The 12,048-nt window shown below is 38.5% G+C and overlaps 1 protein-coding gene across 1 annotated transcript; it reads left to right on the top strand.

Annotated features, from left to right (window-relative positions):
* The first annotated feature begins 2,649 nt into the window (after positions 1 to 2,649).
* On the top strand, positions 2,650 to 8,080 carry LOC136279172 (uncharacterized). The gene is made up of 6 exons (XM_066162711.1): positions 2,650 to 2,787; positions 4,369 to 4,425; positions 5,464 to 5,493; positions 6,484 to 6,673; positions 7,157 to 7,395; positions 7,842 to 8,080. The coding sequence occupies exons 1-6, from the start codon at positions 2,781 to 2,783 to the stop codon at positions 7,928 to 7,930; spliced, it is 612 nt and encodes a 203-aa protein (XP_066018808.1). The 5' UTR covers positions 2,650 to 2,780; the 3' UTR covers positions 7,931 to 8,080.
* The last annotated feature ends 3,968 nt before the right edge of the window (positions 8,081 to 12,048 follow it).

Raw genomic sequence — 12,048 nt, 5'->3', positions numbered from 1 at the left:
AGCGCGCAACAATAACCTAACAATTAAATGAGACGGCATTCTATTGGACCACGGAACAGCAACCTAACCTCAGAATGTAAAAAGATCCTAATGGAAAGTGCAGCACCAACCTTGCAATCAAATGAAATAAGTAATTCATGGAGTCCGCAACACTAACCAAGCTATCAAATGAAAAATGATTTTAATGGAGAGCGTAACACTAAGCTACTAGTCAAATTATATAGGATTCTGATGAATTACTTCAAAGTAACCTTCCAATCAAATACAGTATGATACTTATAGAGTCTGCAACACTAACCTTACTATTAAATGAAACGATTAATGAAGCACTAGGCAATAATCTAATATTCGAATACAAAAGGATTCTGATATGAATGGAGCACAACGCTTACCTAACAATCAAATAAAATAAGATTCTAAAAGAGCGCGAAACACTTGTTAAAAAATCGAATAAAATAGAAAATAGCGCGCAACACTCACCAAACAATCAAATGGAGGAGATTTTTTAGTTAAGTAAGTAACACTTGCCTAACAATAAAATAAAATAAATTTCTAGAGGAGCTCGTAACTCAACAATCAAATGAAATAGGATATTTATGGAGTGCACAACACTTTCCTTACAATAAAAAGAAATAAGGTACTAATGGAGTGCACAACACTAAACTGAAAACCAAATGAAATAGTATTCAAGTGGAGTGAGCAACACTTACCTAACAATCGAATAGAAGAGGATTCTAGAAGCTTACGAAACACTAAACTCACGATCGAACAAAGACGGATTCTCATTGAAGTGTGCAACACTGACCTAAAAGTCAGATTCTAATGGAGTACGTAATACTACCCTCCAATGACATAAAATATGATTCTGATGGAGTGGGCAACACTAGCCTAACAACCGCATGAAATATGTTTGTGATGGAGCGTGCAGCACTAACATAACAATCAAATAAAAGGGTTCTTATAGAGTGTGCAACACTAACCTACAATCTAATAAGAGGGGATTCTAACTTAGTGTGAAATACTAGCCTAATAATAAAATTGAAAAGGATTTTAATGGTACGCGCATCACTAACATAACAAGTAAACAAACTTGAGTGATAAGTCAAACACAATTGCATACATACGTAGGACAGTAACTTAGAAATCGACTTAAACGTGATGTTAAAGTGCGTCAGGGGGAAACTTAGTCCACAATGAGCAGTTACAAGAAATTGTAAAGGTGCCTGAATACTAACGGAACAATCAAATGAAAGAGTGCCTTGTCTCGGTGCCCAGATATCGATTTGATAGTCGTATGCGTTAGCCCTTTGTCAGAGCGAATGCACGATGCACTTGAGATGCGCTAGATGCAAACGTGACTATCGACCGAGAGAGAGAGTCATTTGTGGTGAAGATGATTTAGAAACAATCTGATAAAGGAGAAAACTAAAGGCGTGTTTTCCTTGACCCTTATTGATACTATGTTGGTTACTGGAGAAAATTGTTTTTACTCTTTTGTCTCTAATTGAGCCACGTTTTGCTTTTTCTTACGGATCGCAGCAGCAATTTTGTATAAGTTCCAGCTTTGTGTATCATTCTTTTAGGTTCTCCTTCATTCATCTTGCTTTTAAGAGGAAGTTAGTCTCATTCTGAATTTTAACCATAAATATCCGTTCACAGTTAGCGAAACGACGCTGCATGGCCAGAACTAATATCGTTCTTTTTGAACCAATAAAAGATCCTATGACATACTCATCTAATTAATGTTGACTGGATCACCAAAGCTTCTTCCACGTGGTTACCATGAGTTGTCTGTTAATTTTCAAACTGATGAGGTGACCCATGTCAAAAAGAAACACAGCTTTGTTTGATCAGCTTGAAAGGTTAAGTGACTGTTTGTTAGTCACACCATTAACCTGGCAAATAACACGCTTAGCAAACATTCACGGGAATTTGCAGCTTATGTTTCAACGGTAAAATGCTACTGCTGTTTCACTTTGCGATTGGCATTAAAAAGTTTTAGATCTCGGAGGTAGTGAGTAAAAGGGGTTTTCACGAGCTAAATGCTCGAAAAGATTCTCAGAACTAATACGATGCAATGGAATGCTAGAACAGTTTTGCGAAAAAAAAAAAGGATAAAAGCTTTTTTAAATAGTGTCATTTTATGGATCAGTGATGGTAAATTATATCTGACTTCGTTAATGGTGTTTGCCTCGTTGTAAACGTCGTGCTAAATTTCATATTCTATTGTTTACTTCATCAATCAAGAGATTTAATATTGAGACAAAAGACTGGATATTTTTCAAACGTGGCAACTGCCATGAAGAACTTGTGCATGTTACGTAAAATCTGATAGGATAAACAAAAAACAAAACAAACAAAATAAGTGCTATAGAATTAAACTAACTTCATTCAAGGTGTGACGCAATTTCCCACTTAAAATTTTGTTTAAATTCAACTTTATTTAGGCCAAAAGAGAGAGTTTTTTCAATCATGCAAGCGAGAGGGTGTGTATTGCACTAACGTAACAAACAGAGAGTATTTACTGTCGTTGACAAAAAAATTAAGTAAGCGTAATTGAGATTATTTACAAAGTTACGGATCGTGATACACGTCCATACGCATTGATGTGTCAAAGATACGTCAGAGCGTAAGCTTATCTTAACGAGAAAAAAGTATAACAGTCGTAATTCGTGACCATTTCAACTTCTACCTGCCTTGAAGAAGGGCCTCAAGGATTTTTCATCTCCGAGGACAATACCGTGCGCATAACCCACCGAATATTGGAGATCTAAGGGAAGATGAGGGGTGAGAACAATTTTTGTTTCTTTTTTATATCCTTTTATCAGTATCTCTTGTTTTTGCTGTTTGTTGCAAACAAGGTTTAAACCAGGTTGTTTTGTTTTAAGCGAGCAAAATGATAAAAATGTATTACTGGTAATATTGAAAAAAATGTTATGTTTTTCCCCTTTTTTCCTTAAAATCAAATGAACGCAAAAAGTTCTATTGATGATTGAAAACAAATGTTTTAAAGGTAAAAAAATCAGGCTGTACATTTTCAAATTTTTGTGCTGTAAGTTTTCATCGATTGGATCTTGTTAAAGCAAGGCAATGGGTCTCGTTTTGAGCATCATGAAATCTTTTTTGAGTTTTGTTAAATGCTCAATCTGTTTTAATGTTCGCCATTCTTGGTCATCTTTTTTTCTCACTTGATTCGCAATTTCCTCTTTTGTGTTTCTCGTTCTTATCAGACCAATATTCTCAGGCCATTTCCAACGTGTTCCAGTCTTTGCTGTCCTCAGCCATTATTGTTCTTAATTATTGTTTATCATTGTTCCTTTTCAGTTCTTTTTTCTTACTGAACTCATTATTTGTAATCTCCTTCAAGTTGAAGGCTGTGGTACGGTGCAAAACAGTTTCTCACCAAAAACGAAAAAAAAGGAAAAGAAAAACTGTGCCGTGACTTCCGTGAGTTTTGATTTACCGAAAATAAACTCAGTTCCATCTCTTTGCTTCTCAAGTTACAGCCCTAACCGAATTTATCATACATATATGACCTTACCGAAAGAATTGGGCAGCTGGTTTAGACAACGTGATTGAATTCAGAGAATTTCTCCTAAACCTTGCTTCAGTGCACTCTAATTTAAATCTATAAAGATCTACCTACATTCTCCATACCGTGCCAAGCCTTAAGATGAAATGTGAAGCATGAACTTCCACTTTCTATTCCTGCTGGGCCTAACACATTAGTTTAGGAATTCCCTAGAGGTATTTTGCAGTGAATTGTAAATTGTTGCCATGTGGGGTTATATTACCCGGAATAGCGTGTTTTTATGCGTTCTGGGAAGAAATTGTTTTCAAATTTGACATAAAAAAACCGAACATTGACCAGAAACTTAGCATAAAATTGCAAATTTTGCTACCTGTTGAGTTTCACAGAAACATCAATCTAAGAATTCGAAGAAGGACATTTCAAATGAGTCCGACTGCAAAGAATACGAGATGACTTGCACGCAGAATTTATGTTTGAATGACAAAAATAAAACCTTACGGCGTTTTCTTTTGTCGGACATTTTTTGCGGCTTGCTTTTCTTTTTTTTTCCGCAAAGATCAGACTAAAACCCGCAAAATTGTCACACATCAAAATATACTCCGGAAAGAAACCGGTGCTCAACTAGACAGCCTAGCTGCAATTGTGAATTTGATATCTGCCATAAAACAACCCAACTCTCTAGATATTAATGAAAATAAATGAATAAGAAAATTGGTATCATTTGAATTAAGGAAAAAAAATCCCAGGCTTTGTGCTGGGATTATATTTAACTTGGCAACTTGTTTCACTCTTTTTTAAATTTACGAATAACCACAATATCGCTTTTTTTTTTCTAGGATCTAACATGTTCGGGAAGTTTGTTCCTCTTTTGTTCCTCCTCGTTTCAACACAAGGTAAACAGAAGAGAAGGACGACCGTGATTCTCATTTAACTGGTCACCAAGGATTTTCAAATGCTGCCATCTGTAGTTTCGTTTAGTATTACTTTATAATCCCGTTATTCGAGGGCCTCTATGGGGTGATGGCTTTTATGGCTAATGGTAACAATTTTGGCCAATATACGGCCAACTGTTGATACCTTTCTATTATGGTTACTAGAAATCCTTTAACGGTTAATTTTTTTTCGCCGTTTTACGGCTAACGGTTTCAAAACCCCATTTAGACTTTCCTATTACAACATGCTACCATATCAGGGCTACAGGACGTACAAACAAAGCGATGGTATCACAATGTAGAATAGGGCAGGAATGCAAGCGGAAAGTGGAATAACACTGAAATGGCCGCACTTAACGATCCAAAATTAAACTTCTTTACGTCTTAACGGCTTGAATAATTAAGCGACGAACTTAAGGTGGCACAGATTTCTTGATTATTTAATTTTTTTTATAAAGAACACTCCAAAGGTTTCGTTTTTGCTGTTGTCGTATTTCGTGCGCGCCTTCTACGGATCGATACGACACTCAGATAATGCTGAAGGATGCGTTTCGAGAACTAAGCAATGAAGTAATATTGGAATGATAAGGTGGACGTATTCCTCAAATATCAACACAATATACCAACCATGACTTTAATAGCCTAATTTTTTTCCTTAGGGACCCCTCATTATTCATCTCTTGGAGCGATTGCAGGGTTTTGGTTGTGTCACGAGAAAAATGTACCTGATTCCCCCCCTGAGGCTCTGTGATATTCTTATGTCCCCCTCCTCCCTATTAGCAGTTATTTGCAAGTCGGTTTTTTACAGTCTCCCCCCCCCCCTCCTTCTAATCTGTTGGTGAAGACTAATCCCCATTCTTTTTCCACTGAAAACCATGTTTTCTATAGCCCCCCCCTTTCTACTCGGTTGGTGAAGACTAATCTCCCCCCCCCATCCCCCCCTTCTCGCGGTATTTATTGACTGTTCCCTTAACGCTAAAATCACATTTTTTTCAACAGGAGCTTCGATTATACCTCCAGGATCAGGAGGTAAACGTGTAAACATAGTTGAGCCTAAATAAACTGGAGACTGTTCGGGATCGATCAGAGCCTCTGCTCTGGATGATCAAATCTTATTTGGCTTCATACATTAAACTACATTGTTCTATACATTTAATGGAGAAGTTGTATTGCAATTTCCCCCCAAAATTTCTCCTTTTAAAAGTTTGATCCTGGGTAGATGAAGCAAGACAGTGGAGATACATGATCGACTGTTACTTCTTTGTGCGAACCAGTTTTAGCTCATCAAAAAAACGAAAGATTTTATGCCATGTTACAAATGTAATGCAACCGGTTTTTTTTTTCTTAGAAACGAACTATACCATTATTCTCCATTCAGTGTAGTGGTTCTCATATACGTGTACGTATTCCTGAAAAAAAAATCACCGAAATATGCGACCATGACTTCAAAAGCATCTTTCCTTATCACTTTGATCACATTTCTTTCCAACAGAAGCTTCTACAGCATCAGCTTTTCCACGATCAGGATGTACAAAACAATTCTTTAGCTTCTCACATCTAATTCCATTGTTAAATGCATTCAAAAAAGACTTGGAAGTTGAAACCCTGCGTATTACCTACAAAAAATCTGTCGTCTCGAAGCTTCATCCTAGGTAGATTCCACGCGACGATAACACTACATAATCGACTGTTACTTCTGAGTGCAAACCTAGCGAATTTCATCTATATTATTTCTTATCATTCACGGACTACACGTCTGTTTTTTTGTTTGTTTTTTCCCTAAACCCTCAATTTGGCGATTACTATTTTTTTCTTCGTCCATGTCACTAAAAAAACAGATCATTTATTAGATTACACGACTTTTAATTGTTTGAGTATTTTTGTTGGAACCTCTCAAGAAAATAATTTGCCTATTGCTGTGCCTTTTGGGGGAATAGGGAAAGGAGATGTGTGAAAGCCCCACCCCACCCATAAAAGAATTAACACACGCATGCGTAGCATACCTATGTACTCTTGTAGGTCTTGGGAAAAACTGCTACATGTCACGACAACCTAAATGTGCATTGGAGCGCGAATGGATCGGCTGTTACAAAGACAATGGCTATCAACGGGCGTTTCCAGAACTTCTTCTTACAGCAAGAGATAAGACATCCGCAGTTTATTTCGGAGAGAATATAAATTGGAAAGATTGGGAAAACTTCATCGACAGGTTAGATCTTACTGTGAATATTAGCCAGAGCTTATCTAATGTCGCTGTGTGTAGCCATATAATCCACTGAAAAAGGTTGATTCTAACATTGCGCCTGTCTGAGTCGAGGAGCCATGATGGTGTATATCTCTATACCCTCATGGAGTTGCTCTCAAGCTTTTCCAACTCTTGCAGCGCTTTTCCATTGAGTGTCGTAAAACCAAATTTAAAGATATCACAGCGGGAAATCCGAAGAAAGGAAAATACCCTAAAGGGCCGATGAGAACTCAGAGTAAAAACAACCAAACCGCCTAAAGCGCGGGAAAATGGCTTCAGTTTTGCATCTAATCGGTTGAGAGAGTGGCGCGGGGTTTTTGGACCAATTACAGAGCAAAGCAAACAAAACCAATAGAATCTCAGATAACTTTCGACGCTGAATTGAAAATTTCTCTATTCTCCATTTTTATTCCATATCTTTCACTGCTATCTTGTCTTCTTTTGTAGGTTTACTTGCGCGTGCGCACAGAAAGCTAAGCAAAAGTACTCCAACTATTTTGGCATTGAGTATTATGGTGAGTGCTGGGGCGGTGTGCGTGCTGATTACAGCGTCCACGGAATGTCTGAAGAGTGCAAAAGCATCACAGGACCGGACTGTTCTTTTAGGAATTGCGATGAAGAGTCAAACGAGCCTAAAACTTGCGTCGGAGGACAATGGGCTTTGTACGTCTATAAAATTAAGCTAGGTGAGTGAGTGCCGGGAAAATAGTTGATCGCCTTCACGGGAATTTTGTGTAGGAATCGAACTCTATAATAAGAGGAGACGCAGCGGCTTAGAGATGATCTCGTTGGACGTCGAGTCGACAGGGCGCGATTCGAGCTTTGGATGGATTATTGTACAGAGTTCTTGGGCAATACACCTCTCTCACAGTACCTTTTTCCTCCCAGGATTGTAGATGGGTGCAAGGAATTACCAGGGAGGGGGGGAGGGTAACCATAGCAATACTCTTACGGTATAGCTTAAAAAAACTTAGCAGGAGTGTTATGGCGAATCCTTTTTCCATCATGCGGTAACACATGTTCTTGCACTTTGAGACAACTGAAATTTCTGCAAGAAACTTGTGATGTTTGTGACTTTTCACTAGCAACAAACTTTTGCTTCACAAATTAAGTTTTGTATTTCTTTCCACAGTACACCCGCCACCACCCCAACCATCGACACCACCACCCCAACCATCGACACCACCAACCCCACCAGCCCCCCAACCGTACCCACAGTGACATAGTTCCCATCTTAACCTACGATGGCGCTGTCAACTAACCCCCATATTGTTAGAAGTAGAGCAAGACGAGGGCAAGGATATGTTTAACGAGTCGTTTCGTCTGTAGTTATTTTGTGTGTTTTGATAACTGGAGCAGATGTAGCATAGAATGAAATAAATCAAGACCGCAATACCAAATTTGTCTCTTTGTTTGTAATAGCTTCTCATGATCTTTAGAAATCCTGCCAAACCTATCTTTTCGCAACCCCCACTAATTTCATTCAAACGTGACAAAGACATAGGCAACTTTTTGGTCAGAAGTTCATTTCAAGCAAGTGAACAACCTGGAACTTTCACATGCGCTCGCTCGCGATGCAAAAGTTGTCCTTTCATTCATAACGTAGAAAACATCGGGATCCAAGAGATCCGTTAAGATCACTGATCACTTTACTTTATTCTTGTTTTCTCGTCACCATATTCCCACCAATAGCGTAGCTCCATTTTCTGCCTATAAACCCACACACAACCCACAATTCCTCCAATCGCTCTGACGAAGGGCTAACGCTCGAAACGTCAGCCTTTTTAATCTATACGGTGGCCAATTTACGTTTTCAACTCAGTTGTTAACACTACTATACTCTCCCACCGACGCAGCACCACAGTTTCTTTAGAAACTTACCCCCTTTATTCAAAAGAAGTAAGTCTGGTCCGAGTGCCATAAAATAAACTACCTACCAGCCTCTCTTGCTCTAGCCGTACTGGAGAATATTGGCCTTCAGTCGTTGTTTTACAGACCTCTCTGCGCTTGGTCCATATTGCGACGACCTTATCCAATGTTCCCCAGTACGGCCCTCACTCTCGGCTAGTTTAAAAGTTAGTATTCAAGGCTACTCGTCCTTGCCACTTTTAAGGCGAGTCAACTTTTTCGCCCCAAGAATGCCAACTAAATACATCACAACAGCATAATTACATACAAATGAAAAAAATTCATAACAATATGGAACGGATGTTTAATAACAAGGAGAGAAAAAAATTTGTCTTATGAAATAGTTGTATGAGGATAACATGACGGTGCCAGGAGAACACTTCACATATAGCTTATCCAAATAGGAGCAGCTACCATATTTTACTTCAGAAATTGAACGAGCCACTAGCTAATGGTAGCTCATTTGCACAGTAGCCTAAGAGTAATCCTGAAAACTGTGAAAGTGAATTAAAGTGCTCTAATTTCTGCGCTATCTCACTTTTTTTATACATGGTAGTACAGATTTTTCCGATTTAAATCTGCACTTTGGAAACGTGCCTTCCAATTTGCAAGTTTACAGGGCGCGCAACAGAGAAGAGAGTTTCATTTAGCCCGATCCTGTTGCTGGATGAAAATGTCGCCTGAGGACAGGGCCAAAAATCAGTTACTGTAATTTGAATTAGGGACCGAATAGTTATTTTATAGAGAGTAAGAAGGATGGTTAATTTCAAAGTAATTTTAGGAAAGATGTAATATGTTTGCGACAACCATGAAGGAAAGAACAAATCTGTGAAATTCATTGGAACACTCAAACCTCAGACTTTCCGATTTCTCGGATGGATATTTAATACCCACTGAACTGCGCAGAGCTAGTTGGTTAATTGACTAGCCACATACAAGTTTCAGGTGTGACATGCTTCAAGGCATGACATCTTTCCTTAATTATTCTATAAATTCCAAACCTACACTCTCAGAAGAGTAACATAAACTATTGAGAGACGTGCATTGTAGTGCAGGGGATGCTACAACCGATTTTCACTTAAATTCGTCAACTGATCGCCGCAGGATACAGAATTGAAATCTTTCGGAAAATGGGACACATTAAACATAAACATGAAGACTGGATTTTGCACGCAATTAAAAGTTACAGCAAATTTTATTCTTCCCTTGTCATTGTCGGATCTGCTCGGACTTTAGGCTTATGAAACTATTAATTGAGAAATATATTAACTGTGTTTTCTTTGAGTTACATAAACAAATGTAAGGGCCGCTGAGTCTCCAAAGAAACAAAACTGTTTCGTCCACATCAACACCTCCTCACAACGGGACATTATTGATTGGTTCTTCTCATCTTTCCACATCTGAAATAGAAATAAATTGAGCCGTTATCCGTGAAATGGCCAATATTTCAATCATTAGCTGTACAAGCCATCACCCCATCTGGAGCCCATTACCCGGAGCCTCCATACCAATCGTACCCTTGAGTCAACCCTGTTCCGTATCTTTTTATTTGTAGAACTGAGATACGTGAGTGGTTCTTTAATTTCCCGCGAAAACACACTGACGTTCGCATAACACCCTAAAAAATTGGAAAACTCTTCCCGCTTTTCGCCATTACTGAAATACTTTCCTGCGGCCAGCATGTGACGTAACAATATAAAACCACAGCTCTCTTATGATTGGCTATTATGCAAACACCCGCGAAAAACCCCGTCGGAGGTGCTTCTGAAAATAAAAAGATACGGGACAGGGTTGACTCAGAGAGTAAGTATGGAAGATGGAAGCTCCGGATAATGGGAACTGTTTCTCGAAGGTTCCGCAATTTAACAGGCCCGGAAAGCTGTTCTGTTATCTTTCAAGATAGGATTTTCAAAATATTTAAAGATTCTACAATAAAAATATTAGCTTAAGAAACAACATTTACCTGGTTAGGGAGTCAGAATCTACTCATTCTCTATCCTTTAAATTTTCATTTTAAAATATGGCTTCGGGCCCATTAAGTTACCGGAAACTTCAAGAAATGGGCCCCAGGTCCGAAAATCGAACCCGGGGAACAGTGGTGGGGGGGCAACTAGGCGCTCTTCCCGCTCCCCAGTCCCCAGTCCATTTACTGGTATAATATTTCAATACACCGATTCTATATTTCACAACATCAGCTGATCCCTTTAACATCTAAATTAATTTAAATCTTCGTATCTGTAAAATAAATATATTTTAAACCTTTTAAAATTCCAATAGTTGATGCATGCAATGACCCATGCTCTAACTACCCAAGAACTCGACGTAAACGACCGTCTTCTCAGTTATACTGATCAGAGCTCACCCAAATGTGATAAAAATGACCTTACTCCTGGTTGGTATCGCTTCACTGGTGTTTCTGGTAACCTCACAATGCCTACTGCATGTCCAACAGATGTGCGTGTCTGTAATACCCATGCCCCGGGATGGCTCAACGGTCAACATCCTACGACAGATGAAGGCGAAGTAACGCGTCAAGTTTGTTGTCACTGGTTAAGCAACTGCTACAAGTGGTCAAACAAGATCAAAGTGAAGAACTGTGGAGCGTATTATGTGTATGAGCTACAAAAAACACCCGTATGCAATCTTCAATATTGTGGATAGTATCAACTTTTCGAAGGAACAATTCCCGTCCCCAAGAAAACCTACCAAAATAATTCTTGCGAAGATAACCTTTTACGTTAACTGTGCAATTACCATGGGCTTGGCCCAAGGCTCTTTTGTGCGCACTCTTTCGTTAGGTTTCTTCCTCAAGATTCGAGTCGACAAAATTGGTACAACGGAAAATAATAGAGTGGTAATTTATAGATTTCCGGTTTTCAATCGTAACAAAACTCTTCCATTATCGGGTAAATCTAACTAGAGTTGTACCTTTATGGATGTCATTTAATAACACACACGTTTCAAATCCGAGTTTATTTTTATATCAGTGAAAAAAAAAATCTGCGATGATAGAGTGTTCGGGAGAAAACTCTTTATGGTGACGCAATATTACTGTTTTAAGTTTGAAAATCAGTTTGAAAATTTTTCATTACATTTATACCCTAACATCAGTTTGCATATTCTCCATACTGTTCTCGATACATTTGCTATGGTACTGACAAGGAGAGTTTGTTTAACAATCAAGATCTTCAGTTGGTAATCGATCATTTCCTTTATCCTCATGAACTAATCTTTGATTCAGGGATGATCTTGAATGGAGGAATTAAATGCAAGTTTGCGCAGCTGTGGAAGGGTTAAAATTGACTGAAAAGAAACGAAGGGTGGGTGTTCCAGTGAATTGTGTTTCAATCTGTAGCGCAACCTTGAGACTGCAGTTCTAGGGGAAAAAGTATCAAAACAAAGTTTATCCTCCACATATATGATGGACCAAG

Source organism: Pocillopora verrucosa, chromosome 2, assembly GCF_036669915.1.
Source record: "Pocillopora verrucosa isolate sample1 chromosome 2, ASM3666991v2, whole genome shotgun sequence".
NCBI classification, from domain to species: Eukaryota; Metazoa; Cnidaria; class Anthozoa; order Scleractinia; family Pocilloporidae; genus Pocillopora; species Pocillopora verrucosa.
The sequence above is the reverse complement of the archived record's forward strand: the minus strand, read 5'-3'. Positions and strand labels throughout refer to the sequence as shown.

Coding starts and splice junctions, on each gene's coding strand:
- LOC136279172 (XM_066162711.1), top strand. Junction 4,426..5,463: donor CCTCCTCGTTTCAACACAAG/GTAAACAGAAGA, acceptor TTTTTTCAACAG/GAGCTTCGATTATACCTCCA. Junction 5,494..6,483: donor TATACCTCCAGGATCAGGAG/GTAAACGTGTAA, acceptor GTACTCTTGTAG/GTCTTGGGAAAAACTGCTAC.